Genomic DNA, 18290 nt, shown 5'->3' with positions numbered 1-18290 from the left:
AAAACATATAAACCGAAATGGGTTTAGATTGGAATCGTTCGGAGAAGATGATGGGTTGCTCCGTGATCGACTGATGGTTGTGTTGAGTGTTGCTCCGGTGGTGGTTAGTGGCAGTGACCCATAGTGGTGGCATGGTGGTGGTGTGTTTTCGATGATTCAACGAAGAAGAGTATGATATGTGTGTCTATATGTATGTGTAGATGCATATTGATCGAATGATGATTGTCTCGGGTGTTCAAGATGATATAGGCATATATGTATATATAAGTTTAAGTGGTGATCTTGTGGTTAATAAAAATAGGAAACAGAAAAGTAGGATGGAAGAGGAGAAGAAGTATATTGTGCTGTCTATTCCCATATCCTATATTCATATATATAAATATATATTAAATATTAAATATGTTAGTGAAATTGAAATTGATTACACAGTAACCTCAATCATATTCTAAATTATTACGGATATTTTCATATTATACTGCCGACACTTTCTCCGGGTACTGTATCGTGCTCCGTTGTTTAATCAGTGGCGAATAAAAATACTCAGAAAAAATTCCAAAATTTTTATTTTAAGTTTCATTAATTATTTCAGTCATTATGGTATAAAATTTGATTATTAAATGTTAAATAAAATTACATTAATTATTCACTCCTAACCCCCAAGTAAAATATAAAAAGTTTTAAAATTCAACAAATAGTTCTTAAATATATTTTTAATGAACCTATAATTTATGTAGCTCACTTTCGGATCACCGTTTATTTTAAAATTACATAAGTTTCTTTTTAACTCGTTTACAATCAATCGAATGACAATTGAGCGTTACATTCGTTTACTAAATAGATTCGAAATCACGGAATATATATTTAATATACTTTATTTATATATATAGATGTGTTTTTAATTAATAATTATCGTAATATCATATTTTTATTTTATTTTACATAATTAATTTTAATATCAACAACATATAATATTTAAAATTATATTTCTAATTATTAATTATATATATACACACATATATCTATTTACAATTTATTGTTCGTGAATCGTCGAGACAGGTCAAAAGTCAAATGAATATATGAAACAGTTCAAAATTTTTGAGACTCAACCTAACAGACTTTTCTTATCGTGTCAAAAATATTAAATCGTATCGGGAGTTTGGTTCAAAATTAGTCGAAATTTTCCGGGTCGTCACACTTAGTCTTTTCAAATAATGAATTTTATTAACAATAACTTTCTTGAAACGATTCGAGTTATATTCAATAAGCAGATAATAATAGTATAGTTTTAGTATAAGACATAAAACAGACCCTATTAGCAAGACTGGACTTGGCCCACTTACATATAATGGGGTTACACTACTAACTACATGATCATATGGTTCTATATCAACGATTATGAACTGTGTCGTATCCATATGAAGACATAACCTGCAAGCAAGATCATCCTAAAATATGTCAGAGCGACGCTCAATAAAATAAAATACAACACAAAATCAGAAAATTATACAAACGCATAATGTTACAAATAACCTAAGACATGATGTTACATCACCTTTAGAAATCGGTGGTGATCATCGCCTTTAGAATAGAACTGTGAAATGACAACACTTTAAATAGCCAACACATATGACCTATTCATCAAAAAAATATGGGCTAATTGATATTATCACCATCATCAATGCTGATTGGTTTATTTTTAAAATGGCTTAATTGTAGGTAATTAGTTTTAGTTACACATTAATTATATAAATTGCATTAAATTGCATTAATATTATTAAAGTATTTTCCGCTAATTATTTAAAATATAAATTCGTTAATTTGAATTTGGATTTTGAATTACACATTAACTATACACATAAGATTGATTAATTTGATTAATATTTAATAAAGTTTTCAAATTCGTATTTTAAGGAATGGTAGTATTTGTGATTTTGAATTTGAATTTGTATTTACTAACACACGAAATTTCTTTTTTCATACCTAAATTAGTCTAGTAATACACATTAATGTAATCCAATTGTGATTTAATAAAAAAAAAGGTCAAGATCACTACTTAATTCTTTCAGTTAATTAAGTTCTTAATAAATGTATTTAGTATTTTAAAAATTATAAAAAAAATACATAATGCAGATTATGTGATACAAAATACATCATTTGATTCATTCGTTTAAGAACAAAAAAAAAAAAAAAAAAAAAAAAAAAAAAAAAAAAAAACTGAAACCTTTAATTCTGAAAAGTGTTTAAAATCTATGTGATACAATGTTCCAAGAGTCCAACATTTTATATCCATTAATCGACAATACTAAATACATGCAGTGTATTAAGGGAAACGAAAATCAATAAACCCTAAAAATGAATAAAGTACAAATCTCTATGATTTATGAATCAGAGATGACATGCAATACAACAGATAATTTTCAAGAATATGTATGAGGCAATTAAATATTAAAACCTTAAAATTGAAACGAAAATTAAGTAAAAACTACCTGTTGTTTGCAATTGAACATGATTGGACACAAGATGTTAGTGAAAGTATGCTGCTGGCAAACGTTTGCCAGAAAACGATTGAAGATGAGTGATTTGAAGTTGCGATGTTTGGGAGGAAACGACTGCAGGAGGTGATTGCGATTGTAGGAGTGTGATTGTAGGTGACGATTTCAATGTATATAATATAATGGTTTCTTGTAAAATACCTTAATTAGCAAAGAATTATACATTAAATAAATTGAATTGCAATTTAATGAAATGAAAAAGTCAACTACCTTATTTAGCAAGTATTAATGTAATTTGAATTTTAATTAATGTGATTAAGGACTTTTGAATTTTGAATTAGTTTTGAATTTTGAATTTGAATTTGAATTAATTTTAATTTGCTCAAATTAAGCACCTTAAATCAATTACTACAAATTCACATCTATTCCTAAAATAAATATATTGATTAGAAGGGTGTTTTGGTAATCAAACAATTCAAGGTGATGATTATGATGTCATTAGAAAGTTATTTGCAAATGAATGATTGAGATTATTTAGGATTAAGTTAATGGAGAACTAGGATTAGTTGTTACTCCCTCCGTCTCATTCCAATAGTCCACAGACAAAAAACACACAGTTTTAGGAAATTCCACTAACTTCATTTATCCACCAATGAAATATCTTCTCTCTCCAGATCCAACAATGAAATATCTTCTTTCCTTTCTATTTATGGAAGTGGTCTATCCGAATGGGACAACTCAAAATGGCATACTGCCTTATTGGAATGAGACGGAGGTAGTATTATTTAAGATGATCTATTTTCATCTTTGTTATTATATATAGTATAGAGTATAGATATAGATATAGATATAGATATAGATAGTTTTGACAAAGTTGCTTCGTTGGTTTATGTTGTTTGCTTCAAATTTAGTGCTTTTAGTTTAACTTGGTTGGTCCCCAATCTATACAAAAGTTACACGTTAGCCCCTGAGCTAACGTCCGTTAGTGAGTTGCGGTTAAGTCGCCCCATGTGCCAGAGGATAGTTTTGTCATTTTAGCTATTTCTTCATCGTTGACTCCTCTTCAATTTTCCTTCATCAAATTACACCTGCAATACCAATACACATACTCAGCTTTGACTCTGGTTTGACTTTTTCTCTTAAATTAGAAACCCTAATTTATTGAATCCAGGATTAGCCGTCACCAACACAATCTACTTCTCCACCTATTAGTAGTACATCAATACTAAAAAAATTGCAAGACTAACTTAACTGACACAAGATTGAACTATACTATCGACAACACGATCAATACAAAACACTCACAAATACGCAGAAACACACATATAAGTGACAGTCTTGTATTTGACTGTATGTATATTGATGATCAAGACTAGATGGTACCTAAGGCACGGTCCTGAGGAAGTGTATAATGACAAAGAAAGGCTATAGCGATGTTAGAGGGAGAGCTCTAATATGGATGGTGACAATCATTAACAAAAAAAATTTATGGACATTTTTTATGCAAACGTATCTTTTAAGTGTGGTAAACTGGTAATTAAGTTTATGAAATATGGAATATGACAAAATACATAGATATTTCAAGTATATATTCTGAGTGAAACAAAATTTGGAGTGGCTAATGGCGTCCTAATATCCCATTAAGAGATCTTATTTTCAGACTTAATTGGTACCACTTATTGAGTTGTCACAAAAAAATTTAAAATGATTACGAGATAATCGGTTTTACCCAGTAACGGAACACTTGTCTCACATAGTATTACTATTAGTTAATTAGTTAATTATAATGCTAAACTAATACTATGTTTTAGTCCTAAGTTAAGTATGGGGGTAGGAAAGGATTCTGTCATTAGTCAAGTTTAAAGAACGTTCTCCGTCAATGTTTGACCATTTCTCCGGAAACATAATAACGTGTATGACAAAATGAGCAATCAATTTCTTTAGATTCAGAATCTACTTGTATTATTAGGCTACCACCACATATTTGTATTATTTTGACTGAATCATAATTCAACTAATGCTTAAGAATAATTTTAAAAAATTATGATAAACTTTTATTGATGTTTTCTTTTTGCAGACTAGAATATTGGATAAATGATATATACACATTACCAGAATATAACAGTTACATACATTAATTCATGTGTCACAAATCTGACTAAGATACATATACATATACTAGTAATGTGAGAAAAATGGATACTAGGTTACAATGATATTGACAGAACTAGAATGTGAATAACTGAACACTATACGTACCTTATTCTATAAAGCTAGTTAACTACAGAGGATATTAGCATAGTCTCAGACAGTAGTTTCTACGACCTGAATATTGTCACGAACTGGTGACCCCGGTTCAGTGGTCGAAAACCCTTCATCATGAGATAAATCGCCCGCTTCTTGATGAAATACGCTGATAGCGGGAACAAATTCATCATCTGCTGCTGCTTCTGCCTCTGTGGTGACCCTTTTGGATTCATCGTCTTTATACCCGTCAAACGTTTTTGCAATTGCAACTAGTTTCTGAGTAACTGTATCTTCAGAAGACAACATTAGTCTATTTTGATACACGAATCTCAGGAAGAAAAGCATGAGTGCAGAAGTTGATGATAATCCAGCAATGAGAAAAAGTCCCTTGAAGCTATCGAGTGTGAGCTTGTCCGAGGTGACAGCTGCTTCGTTCTGCTGATCACAACCGGCTGAATCTCCAAACCACTTTCTTGAAAGATTCGTCATTTGATCTTCTGTTACTTGTAGGACTGCTCTCGAAACATCATGGACTAAAGGAGACCCTCTTGGAAATGCCTGTAAAAATGAGTAAACTGATAAGGATTTTTTTTTTCTTCCATTCAGGCTATTCAGGGAAGGGGGTATTTTTTACTCAGATGTATGTTGCGTGCGTGAGGTATCCCGTGGCTATTACTGACCCTTGCTCCTAGCAAACCCTAAAATATGCTTACGGTGAGGTTTGAACTTGAGACCTCAACCGCCAATGTTCATAGTTATATAGTTTTAACTTTCATGGTATGTCAAAACCTAGGGGTGGTGACTCTTTACACTACCCGAAAGCCGACATTAAATCTACGGGTTAGTGTTCGGTTTGGGTAAATCCATAGGGCAACCCGTCAACCGAAAATAATATTAGTTTTTTAATGAATTTTTTCTTTATAAAATTTATTTTGTAGGATCACTTTTTATCCCAACAACATGTGCAACATATAAGCCCATGAGTTTCCTAGTACTCTAAAACCACATGGTGATAGAGGAAGGTTCTCATAAGCTTAAATACCGACAATATTTCTTTCCAACTTACGACGTGATATGGTTTGCACCTTTTTTTTAACCGATTAACTCCAACAAATTTGACCCGAAACCTGACATGAAATATACAGGTTAGGGTTGAGTTCTGCGTAAATGGGTCAACCTGTTAGCCTCAATTTTTATAAAAAGGTATTTTATTTGTTTATAATATATTAACTTGACTAGAAACCAACCCACCAGACATGATCTGTTCGACCCGAAAGTAAGTTCATCTGTTTGAACTGCTAGCATAGACGGATAATGCGGGTCATGTCCAACTTAGCCACTTTCGACCAGCCCAACTCGATCCATATTGACACCCCTAGTCAAAGGTACAGAATGGAATGGAATGGAATTAAAACTTACAAAACCAAAGCCTGCGGATTTGTAAATGGGACCAGTCATGGTATACTTGGTACAGAATTTAGCCAAGAAAACTCTATTATACGGAAGTTCATCCATAATTGCCGAAACACCACCAAATTTACTTCCTTTTTTTAGGGCTTCGTCGTACTGCTCAAACGTGCTGTAGTTTTTTACCTTGCTATCATCAAAACCCAAATTTTTCAACATATCCTTAACGAAAGAACCATCTTGGTATCCTACCGATTCACCGTTTCTCATGATCTCATTAATATCAGCGTACGTGGGCCTAAGTTGTTGTACTGTTAACATAGATGTCAAGCTCGCAGTGTAGCTCGAGTTGAGCACAAGCACCACAAACACCCACACAATTACCACAAATCTTGATAAGTTACTCATGACCTTCTCTCCTGCATACCTCCAATTTGTTAGTAACCGAATTATGGTCCAAGTTGTGCGTAAATCCTAATATATTTACCATCAATAAAACTCATAGTAAACATTTTTAATAGTTAAAACAAAAGGGTATAGGATCTCTGCTTATGTTAGTTGTAAACAACCCATAATGCATCACCGTGCTTAGTTACAGCTATAACCTCATAGGCACGGTTTAGGCCATATCTCCTTCACAATAGCCATAATGATCTGACTTTGTGTGTAGTTGTGGGTCCAGTGTAGGTATGTATGGGTGGTATGATATATAGTGTTTCGTTGTTATGACTTAGTTATGAGTTACATATATGGTATAATGCTGAAGTGACACTGATGTGGCAGGTAAGAAATTTAATTATGCTAGTTATGTTTTTGAATGGTCACTATCATACATATAGACAAATTTGCATTAACTATAATATATCAACATGTTTGTGGACAAAAATTTGAGATGTAAATAGTAGTAACGTTTTGTGTCAGTTTGTGAAGGCAACGACTAAAAACCGGGTGTGTAATAGTATATAAAGGAAAGGATTAGATAGGTGCTTACGATGAGCAAAAACGAGCGTTGAGAAAGAAAACCAGAAGATCATTCCAAGCTGTTTATAAGGTTTCCCACGAAATTCTTTGTTTACTTGATGTTCTAGAATCCATACCACGAGTCCTGTGTAGATGAAAGACGCTCCAATTGTTATCCAAAGCTTTTTCTCTAGCGGTTTCATGAAGATCCATGCACTCTTCCTCTCATCCTTGATCGCAACAATCATTGACACACCTGCTTCTGTATATGGTAATGTGAATTCAACAAAATCCGCACGCTTTGAAAGGATTGTAATATCTCCAACCGCCGCATCATATGTCTGTTGCATGAAAATATCAGTTAGAAATCAACGTATATTCATTAACAACAACAATACTCAATCCCACACGTATGACTTTTAGCCAACATGAAATAAAACAGAATTAAACGCGCATAGATATAAGGTATGAAAATGAATGAAGTTATTGATCTGATTACCCCATTGGAGACACTGTAAATAAGATCGGTATAGGTTCCGGCAGGTTTCTTGCCATCTGAAGTAACAAAAGGTACATATTCATGTGTGACAGCATAAGGCAACTCATTAATAACGGCTTTGAAAACGTCCACAGAAAACCCAGTAACGGTTTCTTGCTTTGTTTGAGGGTCGGTATTGGTTTTAATAAACAGACCGAACCCCCTTTGTGCAGGAACACCTACTCTTAACATGTTTACATCACTTGTTGGAATCTCCCACCCTTTAGGGATGACATGACTGTCACCGGGCCATGTAATGGCCCTCAGATTATTATTCGTTCGATTCTTCAAGCTCTTTGAGATGCCATATTCCGAAGTCCAAAACCCGATAACATTCTCCTTCGCTCCTATTACGTTCACAATTTGGTGTACCGACCATTGTAACTGTCCATCAACTATATGGAATTCCCCACTTAGCCCTTTAAAACTTGAATTTCGGATCCATGGAACAAGACTTGACCCCATTTCAGATGTTCCAATAGCACCCAAATCAGTGGTTGAGTTCGTACGTCGTTTGAAACTAGTATTTGTTTCACTTATTCCGATTCTCTCCACCGCCATAGCCAGTGCAAAAACACTATCATAAGACCATACCCCAAACATGTCTAGTTCTGTAACATCGTCTTCGGGATATTGTTTTATAAATTGTCGTTTCCATCTTTTCTCAAAGTTTATTAGCTCGTTAGACCTCGGGATATAAGACTTCACACCGAGTACTCCTTGCATCAAATCAATATCCGTTTGATGCAAAGAATGTAAACGACTCGTAAGCACATCAGTTATGATCCAAACATAACCTTCTTCCATCATTCCTGCTTCATTTACATTCTTGAAAAACCGCCTCGCCAAATCTGGCAACACGTGTACCACAAAAACCCGAGTCTGCATTGTTTTTAACTTGTAAAGCTCTTTAAGGATCGAATCATCCGATGCAGAAGTAGATATAGCGTTACGAGACATAACTTTGGTACCAATATTCATCATGGCTTCCGATAAATAAGGAACAAGTCCTCTCCCATATTCACCATCTTCATAAACAAACACTATTTCTCTCCAGTTAAAGTGTTTGATCAATTCTGCTATGGGTTCGAGTTGCAAGGACGAATCAGGTGCGGTACGAATGAAGTAAACGTTGTCGTTTGTGGAAAGATAAGGGCTAGTTGCAGGCGATATAATAGGAACGTTTGATTTGTTACCAATGTTTATCACAAAATCTGCTTGTGAAGATGTCATGGGTCCTAAAATCGCCATGACTTGATCGTTTTTCAACAGGTCGATGGCTGCAGAAGCGGCTTGAACGTTGTCTTGTTTAGAATCACGAAAACGAAGTTGAATTTCGGTGGTATAGTTTTCGTGTTGCTGATAGAAATCGTTTAACGCCATTGAAATGCAAATACTGCTCATCTTACCAATGCTTGTTTCCTTATCAAGAATCACACCTACGTTTATGGTTGTTTTTGCTGTTGTAGCAAATATGAAGCTCGTAGTAAACATAACATAGGCTAGTAGTACTATATGGTGACATATTATATTCTTCATGCCTAAATAAATGGGTGTTTTTTTTTTTAATTTCTTGCTTGCTTTTTCCTTATAATAATGGGGTGTTTTTAAGCATGTTAGATTGATAGAATGAAGGGAGACATCACTGGATATGTACAACTACCTAAGTATAATACGAAGTAATAATTTATACGTATAGTATATTTATATATAAAAAGTTGACTGGGTCAAGTGACAACTGGCAAGCTAAAGGACTTGATTGCAATTTTTAATAAGTTGATTGGGTCAACTGTCAACCCTTTTAGCGGATTGTTTGGTCTTACAAATTTTTTTACACATTCATAGGTGAAGATCATAACTTTTCCCCCCATGAAATGAGTTAAGAGTCAAGAAATGAAGGTGGTATTGCCATTTGTATTTATTTATTTAAACTTATAATTAAGTAAATACTAAACATTAAGCTCTTGTGAATACAACTATATAGCGGTGAAACTTCTTGGAAATTATGAACGATTGCTCAATGTTTGTTTTTTATGAGTTGTTTGATTTTTATTGAACAGCGTTGTTTGTTTGATAGCGCAACGACTTTTAACCTATAAAAACGACCATTGACTAACATTAATTGCAGCAAGAGATATTGGTTTGGATTTAACTCTTAAATAAGTGGTATAATGGTAACTAATAATGCTGAAAGAAAAGTTGGTCGTTTGATGTTTTGGAAAACAAATTTGATTGTCGTTTGGTGGAAGAAAAGTTGGTCGTTTAATGTTTTGGAAAACAAATTTTATTGTCGTTTGGTTTGTCGTTTCGCACTGTAATATGAGCGCATTTTAACAATTATATTAAAATATAGAACTCATGATTTGCTTTGCTTTTGTTTTGTTTCGATTTCCTTTTCTTTTTTAGATTGCTAAATTCTTTTTCTGAGAAATGCTTCATTTTTTAAAAAATTTATAGTTTTATTTTATATATTATATAAAAAGATCTTACATTTTATTTAAATTTAAATTCAAATTATAGTTTTAATTTTTTATTTCTATAATTATATTTTTTTTTTTTTTTTTGAAAAGCCAACAAAACTTTATTAATCATAAAGGAACGATAGATACAAATGCCTAGCCATGAAGGCCCACGACGGTTAGAGCTACATTATTAACAACAATTATGCAAAGAAAAACACTACACAAGAAAGGAGCTAACACGATATGGTAGGAAAAAAACCCTTTCTCCTAAGCGTTCTTGACTAGAAACAACTTGAAAAGGCAAGCCGGACGACTAGAGAGAATGCAGTACCGAGTCAACGGCGACAAAGCAAACCTAAAGACGCCCACTTAGTTCTTGGCCAAGAGCAACTAAAGGAGAAAGGATGAAAAAAACCTACAAGTTAGCCAATTCCATCTTTTGGTTTAGCACTAACAATGGAGGATATAGGATCCGTGAACCAACTTAGCCATTCTAAACGAACTTTTTTTCCACGACAGTTGAGCCATTCAAAGCTCTTTGATTGTATGTCAGCAACAATTTTCGGAGGACAAAGGGGATTATTTCGGAACACGTGAGCATTTCGGTTTTCCAAAGATAATAACACGTAACCCAAACCACCGTTTGCCAAAAGGAGGCAAGCATTGATTGTTTGAGAGTGGGGTTAGAAGCCTTTTCAATGTCTGAGACGTTGTTAATGTGAAGGAGGTCGAGTTTCCACCAAATCCTAATCGAATCCCATACTTCCATAGCAATTTTACATGAAATTAAAGAATGCTGTAAAGTCTCGATATCCTCATCGTAGACCGAACATCTAGTAGAGTGCAGGTCAATACCACGTTTATCGAGTTCGATGCGAACAGGCAATTTATTTTTTGAGGCACGCCAAATGAAGATACCGATTTTTTTGCGGGATCAGATTATTGAGAGATGTGGGTTTAAGGGGGATACGGGCAGCAACAGAGAGTTTATCAATGGCAGAGGTAAGCGACTTGGACGAGAAAATCCCATTGTTTTCCAGTTTCCAGATCCATTTGTCTGATGATAAACTTGGTGGAGCAAAGTTAGAGATTAAAGTGGTCAGACATGCGAGTTCACTCTTTGCACACCATTTTGGTTCGTGAGTCCACTTCCAACAGAAAATAGCAGAACCATCGATCCATTTGATTCGGTCAGCAACAAATGCATGCTTATTTTCCTCGAGCCTGTAAAGTCTTGGAAATAAAGTCCGAAAACCAGAGTCACCACACCACGGTTCGTTCCAAAAGCTTGTGTCATTTCCTTGACCTACGCACTTAACAAACTCGTTAGAAATATCGCACCCTAACTTGTTTAGGGTGTGTTCAATGTTAATAATGTTGTACCACATTCTACCCGAGAGTTTTTTATTTTTGGTGGTAGTAAGATGTGAAAGACAACCCAAACCTCCCGAATCCCCATAGATACTTTTGATAATTTTTGCCCAAAAGGAATTATTAAAGATAAGAAATCTCCACCACCATTTTGTTAAAAGAGCGAGGTTTTTCGAGTTAAGTGACCCAATGTTTAAACCACCAAATTCATAAGGTAACATGATTTGGTTCCAATTAACCCAAGCCATTTTTCTTTGATCCGTAGAGCCCCCCCCAAAAGAAATCTCGACGCACACTTTCTAGTTCTTTAATGACACTACATGGGGCTTTGAAAAGGGAGAAGTAATAAAGTGGGAGGCTATTTAAGACCGATTTTATTAGTGTGAGCCTACCACCAAATGAGATAGATTTAGCTTTCCAATCTGATAATCTATTCTTGAGTTCATCAAAAACGGGTTTCCAACTTTTAAGAGTTTTTAGGTTTTCATTTATCGGGAGTCCTGGGTAGGTAAAAGGAAAGGAGCCCTCTTTGCATCCAAACCATGAGGCTAACAAACTAGATTATTCGTTTGATGTACCAATGCCGTAGACACAGCTCTTATTTAGGTTGATTTTAAGGCCAGACAAATCTTCGAAACATTTTAGGATTTTCAAGGTGTTTCTTACTTCCATTTTATTCCATTTCCCAAAAATAATTGTGTCATCGGCATATTGAAGATGGGACACTACAATTTTATCTCGACCGACCTCAACACCACTTAACAACTTTTTCTTTATAGCCAAATTGAGAATGTAGTTTAGGCCCTCACTAGCAATGATAAAAAGAAAATGAGAGAGCGGATCTCCTTGTCTTACGCCTCTTGTAGGGAAAAATTGTTTCGTCGGGGATCCATTAATGAGGACCGAGATAGAGGTGGATGTAAGACAGGCGTTGATCCATTTGATCCATTTTTCCCTGAAACCCATTAAACCCAAGATACTTAATAGAAAATTCCAGTCAATACAGTCAAACGCTTTTTCGAAATCAACTTTAAAAATGAAACTTTTTTGCTTTTTTTTTTTAGGTCATCAACAGTTTCAAGAGCGACAAGTACACCGTCAAGAATGTATCTATCACTAATAAAGGCACTTTGCTCTTCACCTATGAGCCACGGGACGGTTTTTCTAATTCTACTAGAGAGAATTTTGGAGAGAATTTTATAATAGCTTCCAATGAGGCTAATGGGACGAAAATTGGAGAAATTTAGGGGGTCGTGCACTTTGGGGATAAGTGTGATAAAAGAGGCATTGCACCCGTTTTGAAATACAACCCGATTCCCAGAACCAATTGATCGCATTAAGAAGGTCTAATTTGATGATATCCCAGAACTTGGTGAAAAATAGGAAATTAAACCCGTCCGGACCCCGGGCCTTGTTTTTCCCGCAACCTTTAATGGCATCAATTACCTCAGTTTCGGTAAATTTGGATTCAAGGCTAGCGGATAAGTCAAGTTCCAGTTTTGGGCCATTCCAATCAGTAAGCTCAAAATCATTATTTTTCTCTTTTTTCTCGAAAAGTTTATTGAAAAAATCATGGGCTTCCTTTTTAATAACCGAAGGGTCTGATGACCACAATCCCGCCACATTAATTCCATGAATATTGTTTTTATGTTGTCGTTTGCGAATTATCGAATGAAAAAACTTACTGTTTTCGTCACCTTCGAGAGACCATTTATAACGTGATTTTTGCTTGAGCATCTCATTTTGAGCCTTCTCCTTTTGAAAAAGTGATTCACGATCTTTCATCCATTCTAACCTCTGATCTTCACTTAAATCAACCTGTTCAGCTTTAATCTCCCACTCGTTTACTACTTTTGTGAGCTCCTCAATTTCTGAGTGAATTTTTCCTGGTGATGTGGAGTACCATTTACGGAGCTCCATTTTAACATTTTTCAACTTATCTCTAAAAATACAATCGGGATTTTTGCTCTTGACATCCACTTCCCATGCTTTTTTGATAATATCGTGAGAATCCTTGTGGTTTAGCCATGCGTCAAAAACTTTGATAGGTTTAGGTCCAAAATCGACATCACCATCTTTTAACATTATCGGACAATGGTCAGTGTATTTTTTGTCGAGAACCAAAGCATTAGAATTCGGCCAATGGTTGATGAAGTTTTCAGAAACAAGAAACCTATCCAATTTACTAAACTTGCGTCCGTTGTCACTAATACGAGTGTAGATTCTCCCACCAAGAAGGATATCTAACAGATTATTATCTTTTATAAACTTGTTGAAGCGAGCCGCTCTAGATTCTGAGAATTTAGATTTTTTCCTTTCTGAAGAGAATCTAACCTCGTTGAAATCTCCTAATACCAACCACATAACACCATCACAGCTCATTATATCGTTTAAATCGTGCCACATCTTCTTTTTTGCTTCGTCAGAGTGAGGGCCATAAACGTTTATCACAATAAGTTCCATACCTGCGTCTTTCCATTTTCGTTTTACCGCAATAAAGGAGTCTTTTTCAACAACTTCGTTAGCATCAAAAATGCAGGGGTCCCAAACCATTAAAAGCCCGCCCGATTTACCTATTGAGTTTTTCACAGCATATTTAAAATTGGGATTTCCCCAAAGATTTTGAATCCAATTTTCAGGGAATTTCTTACGTGTAGTTTCTTGTAAAGCAATTAAGTTTGGATTTTCGCGAAAGCAGAGTTTTTTTAGCCAATTAAATTTTTCTTTTTCTTTCTTACCTAAGCCTCTAATGTTTAAAGAGATGATCTTCATTTTAAAAACGTGTAAAAAAGGATCACGAGAGTTAAACCTGTTTACAGATTAGGAAGCCTCTTTGTTAGTCCCACAGTCTTTCCAATTTGATTGATACTGAGGGAGTCTTCTGATAATGCCAGAGAAGCTTTCTTCTTACTGTTATTGCTGGAGACAGATTTAATCTTTATATTGCATTTTGAAGTAGGTAGTCTTGCTTGAGCTTTGGCATAACGAAGTTTAGAAGAACCGTTCCACTTTCTAACACTAGACCAGAGAAAATTGGACGATGACGAGGCAGTTTGTCCGTCGTATTTCTTCCTTTTTTTATTCGGGACATCAGAAACAACGTTCATAACCTTCTTGTTTGATTTGGCTTTAGCCGATTTAATTGAAGATTTGGATTTGAATGAATAAATGGTAGGGATCGATGAAGACTCCTTGACCTGTTCATTCCCATAATCAGAAGACAGAGCTGTAAAGCAATCATTAGATAAACCAATGGGGCCCTCTTCTTGATCAGTTATAGGAGTAGAAGCAGACGTGTCTGAATTAGCAGGGGGGATATCAACGTTAATGGGAGCAGAAGAGGTTGAGATACCATTAGATGGATTTGGAGTAATTTTGGGGGATGGGCTTAAGTTTAATGGGCTAGGTGGGTTAGAAGGATTGGGTAAGGGAATTAGGCTTTGGTTTAATTGAGTTGGGCCAGTTGGGCTAGGGGTGTCACGGATAATTGGTATGTTATTTATTAGGTTGTTGGTAGGTAAGAGAGCATCGATGACATGTTTATCGGTAGGGCAATCAGATTTATGAGTATGGCGATTGTCTAGGTGAGTTGAGTTAACAGAGTGTGAATTTTGGGGAGAGGAAACGTTTTGTTTTTCATTGGGAATAAAATCAGCCGAATTTATTACCTCGTTACCGTTTTCTTTATTGCTTTTTGTAGGATCGAGATCATCACTAATGTTGAAATGGGATGCTGACGTGGCGTAACATCTGGAAGCTTCATCTCAACCACCGAGATCTGGGCAGGCTTTCGCCGACGGTGACCTGACTTCATCATCAGAATCCGATTCATTTTCCGATAAATCGTCATCCGTTTGAATTTCAGTGGTACGTTCTGATTTTGTATCGGAGGTACACTCTTCTTCCATCTCGATCTTAACTATGCAATTGATATCTTCATAAATATGCACATAAAAAAGCTTTTCCCCAATTTTGACTTGAACAATATTGTTCATGAATTCTCCCCAAAGTTTAACAAGAACTCTACCAACAATAAGGTTTTGGTTTCCATTGAATGTGCAGTTGTGGAAATCATAAGTGGGTCCATACCAACCTGCAATTTTCTTAAAAAAAATTTCAGACCAACATGAGATCGGGACGCCTTTTATGTTTAACCATGTTAATCTTGAGGTTTGAAAACAACCATCTTGGACCCTGCGAATATTATTTAACCAATTTCGGATTATATGATCTTGTGTGAGCAGGATATTCTGGACAGTTTCCTCATTTTCGAAAATCAGGCAAAAATCTAAGCCCCCTAGGTATTTTATGTTGAACTCTGTTAGCCCTTCAGCAGCACACAGAGTGGGGAAAATCGCATGCTTCAAAACGTTTTTGTTTGTGTCTTCTTCATCTAAACAAATAACTTTGGGTTTGTCGTGGGCAGCAGCAGTAGCATCAGGTTTAGGGGTGTGTTTACTTGAGTCAATGACTTCGTTGAAGGCTCTGTTGTCACGAAAAGCGTTGGATTGATTATTGGATTGAGATTTAGGGACATATTCCATGTGGGGTTTTGTTTGGGGTTTCGTTGCAGTGGGTTGTGGGTGGGAGTATTTTTGGGTTTTTTGATCAGTTTTTTGGTCTGCAGATGGGGTGTTTTTCCTTTCGAAAGCCTTATATGCTCTTAGCCAATTTCCATCTATATAGATGGTATTAAGCCTTATTAGGAGGTGATTTATATCCTTGATGCCTTCAAATCTAACGAACCCAAAAGGTTTACCATTTTTCAAAACCTTTTTTGGAATATAGATATCGTTAACTGACCCATACCTCTTGAAGAATAATCGTATATCATTAATAGTCCAGTGAGAAGGGTAGTTAAAGAACATGATTGAGGCTATATCACTTGTAGAGGATTGGGGGTTGGGGTTATGTATGGGAGTGGGATTGAAAGGGATATTGTTTGGAGATGTAGCATTTTTGTGAAAGGAGGGTCTGGGGTTGCATGTATTGCCATATTTTCGAATAAGTGACCTTTGATATTCAGAATTGTTATGAATGTTCGAACGAGGTTTTTGCTTTCTCTCGACCGGGATCCATTCACCTTCTTCCAGTTCATCAGAAGGTTGAGAGTTGAATGCGTTGAGATGAGTTTGATTATCTGGGTATGATGGAAATTTTGATTGTCTGCGTTGAATTGCCGAAAAAATGGGAGTGAAAGGAGAGGTGGGCAGAGGGAGAGAATTCATTCTTTCTGGTCCTTATGTTTTCTATAATTATATATATTTTTTATTTTTTTTTTATCGATAATCCTATTAGATGTTGTTAACGTACATAAATGAGTAGTACCTAACGATTATTGTTGACATTTGTTTAAATTTATTCTTTTATGCAAAAACTTTAAACAAGTAATTATATTTGGGTTTGTTTGGTTATATTATTGAAAAATTAAATTGTGCAAATTTGGTTGTTTTAACTGGATTTTTTTTGTTAAAACAGTAGGAGTAAAATATTTTAACAGAAATCATATAGAGTTTTGTACAATGGTAAATTGGTAATTATCATTATCGCAGCGACGCGCAGGTCATCGTTTCACTCGTTAAAAGTAAGAAGACGTTAAAAGTAAGAAGAGACATTTTATATAAGTTATAGCGTGGGATTATCTTTGTTATATACTATCCACTATCGGGTATGGAACATTAATGTTACATACTATCGAGTATTGATTAGCTTTGTCTTGTAACTAATACAAGTTCATCAGACTCGAATACTTTGTTACATACCATCGAATAAGGAGTATTTCATTAGCTTCTGACGTTACCATTGCATCACATTTGTTTATTACGAGGAATTAATTATGTTTTTCTGTAACGGGAAACTATTTTCTATGCTAACACGTGGATAGCTATTTCGACATTGAATACTATTATTTGTCACACGCGTTAGAAAGAAATTCTTCACACATCATCACCGCATTGGATACCCGATGTGCTCTGGATAAACCGAGTGGCTTAGAACATACACATTTATTCACCACAATAGAATCCTTGAGAAAACATCACTTTGAATTCGAAGTTGCGTCAACTAAGACATAAATTCAACCCATAGCTTATACCAATAAGACAATGCTTTAATGGTTAAAATGAACTCATATTAATATGAAATAAATGTATTCTTAATAATAGGACATGGTCAGTACATCCATTCCTAGCTTTAGGGAATAAATTTTGTCATTCATCAATAGTCAAAAATGACATATTTGAAATGTCTTTCCAAAACCTTAACGTATATGACAAGATGATAAGAAATTAACGGATGTTAATTTTGGAATATTCTACTATTATCATTATCATAAGCATAATATCATTTCATATATATATATATATATATATATATATATATATATATATATATATATATATATATATATATATATATATATATATATATATATATATACATATACATACTTGGTTATTGAGCCCATGCGTTGCACGGGTGTGTAAAAAACCGTGAAAAAACGTAATTTGAAGTTCATATTGATATGTAAATAGGGATACTAAAAAAAAAGAAAAATTATAAGAATTATTTAAGAACCCGTGGAGTTAAAATTTTTTAAAAAATCTTTTAAATTGAAGAGTCCATGTTGTTGACAAATTTTAAAAGTGTTGTTACGTAACTTAACGTCTACAATTTTTTTTATTTTTCACCATTAATATTTTTTAATTATTATTTTGAGTTTAAGAGCTCGTTATGTTGGTTTTAGAGCCCGTGTGTTTTAATTAATATTTTTTAATTAATATTTTTTTAATTATTATGTTGTGTTTTAGAGGC

The 18290-nt window shown here is 34.5% G+C and overlaps 1 protein-coding gene across 1 annotated transcript; it reads right to left on the bottom strand.

Annotated features, from left to right (window-relative positions):
• Positions 1–4560: 4560 nt before the first annotated feature.
• LOC139839782 (glutamate receptor 2.8-like) lies at positions 4561–9317 on the bottom strand. Its single transcript, XM_071829937.1, has 4 exons — positions 7606–9317; positions 7138–7447; positions 6159–6565; positions 4561–5297 (listed from the first exon to the last, which is right to left on the bottom strand). The coding sequence occupies exons 1-4, from the start codon at positions 9181–9183 to the stop codon at positions 4797–4799; spliced, it is 2796 nt and encodes a 931-aa protein (XP_071686038.1). The 5' UTR covers positions 9184–9317; the 3' UTR covers positions 4561–4796.
• Positions 9318–18290: the final 8973 nt, after the last annotated feature.

Source organism: Rutidosis leptorrhynchoides, chromosome 4 (genome assembly GCF_046630445.1).
Source record: "Rutidosis leptorrhynchoides isolate AG116_Rl617_1_P2 chromosome 4, CSIRO_AGI_Rlap_v1, whole genome shotgun sequence".
Lineage (NCBI taxonomy): Eukaryota > Viridiplantae > Streptophyta > Magnoliopsida > Asterales > Asteraceae > Rutidosis > Rutidosis leptorrhynchoides.
This window is presented reverse-complemented; position numbering and strand designations above follow the sequence as displayed.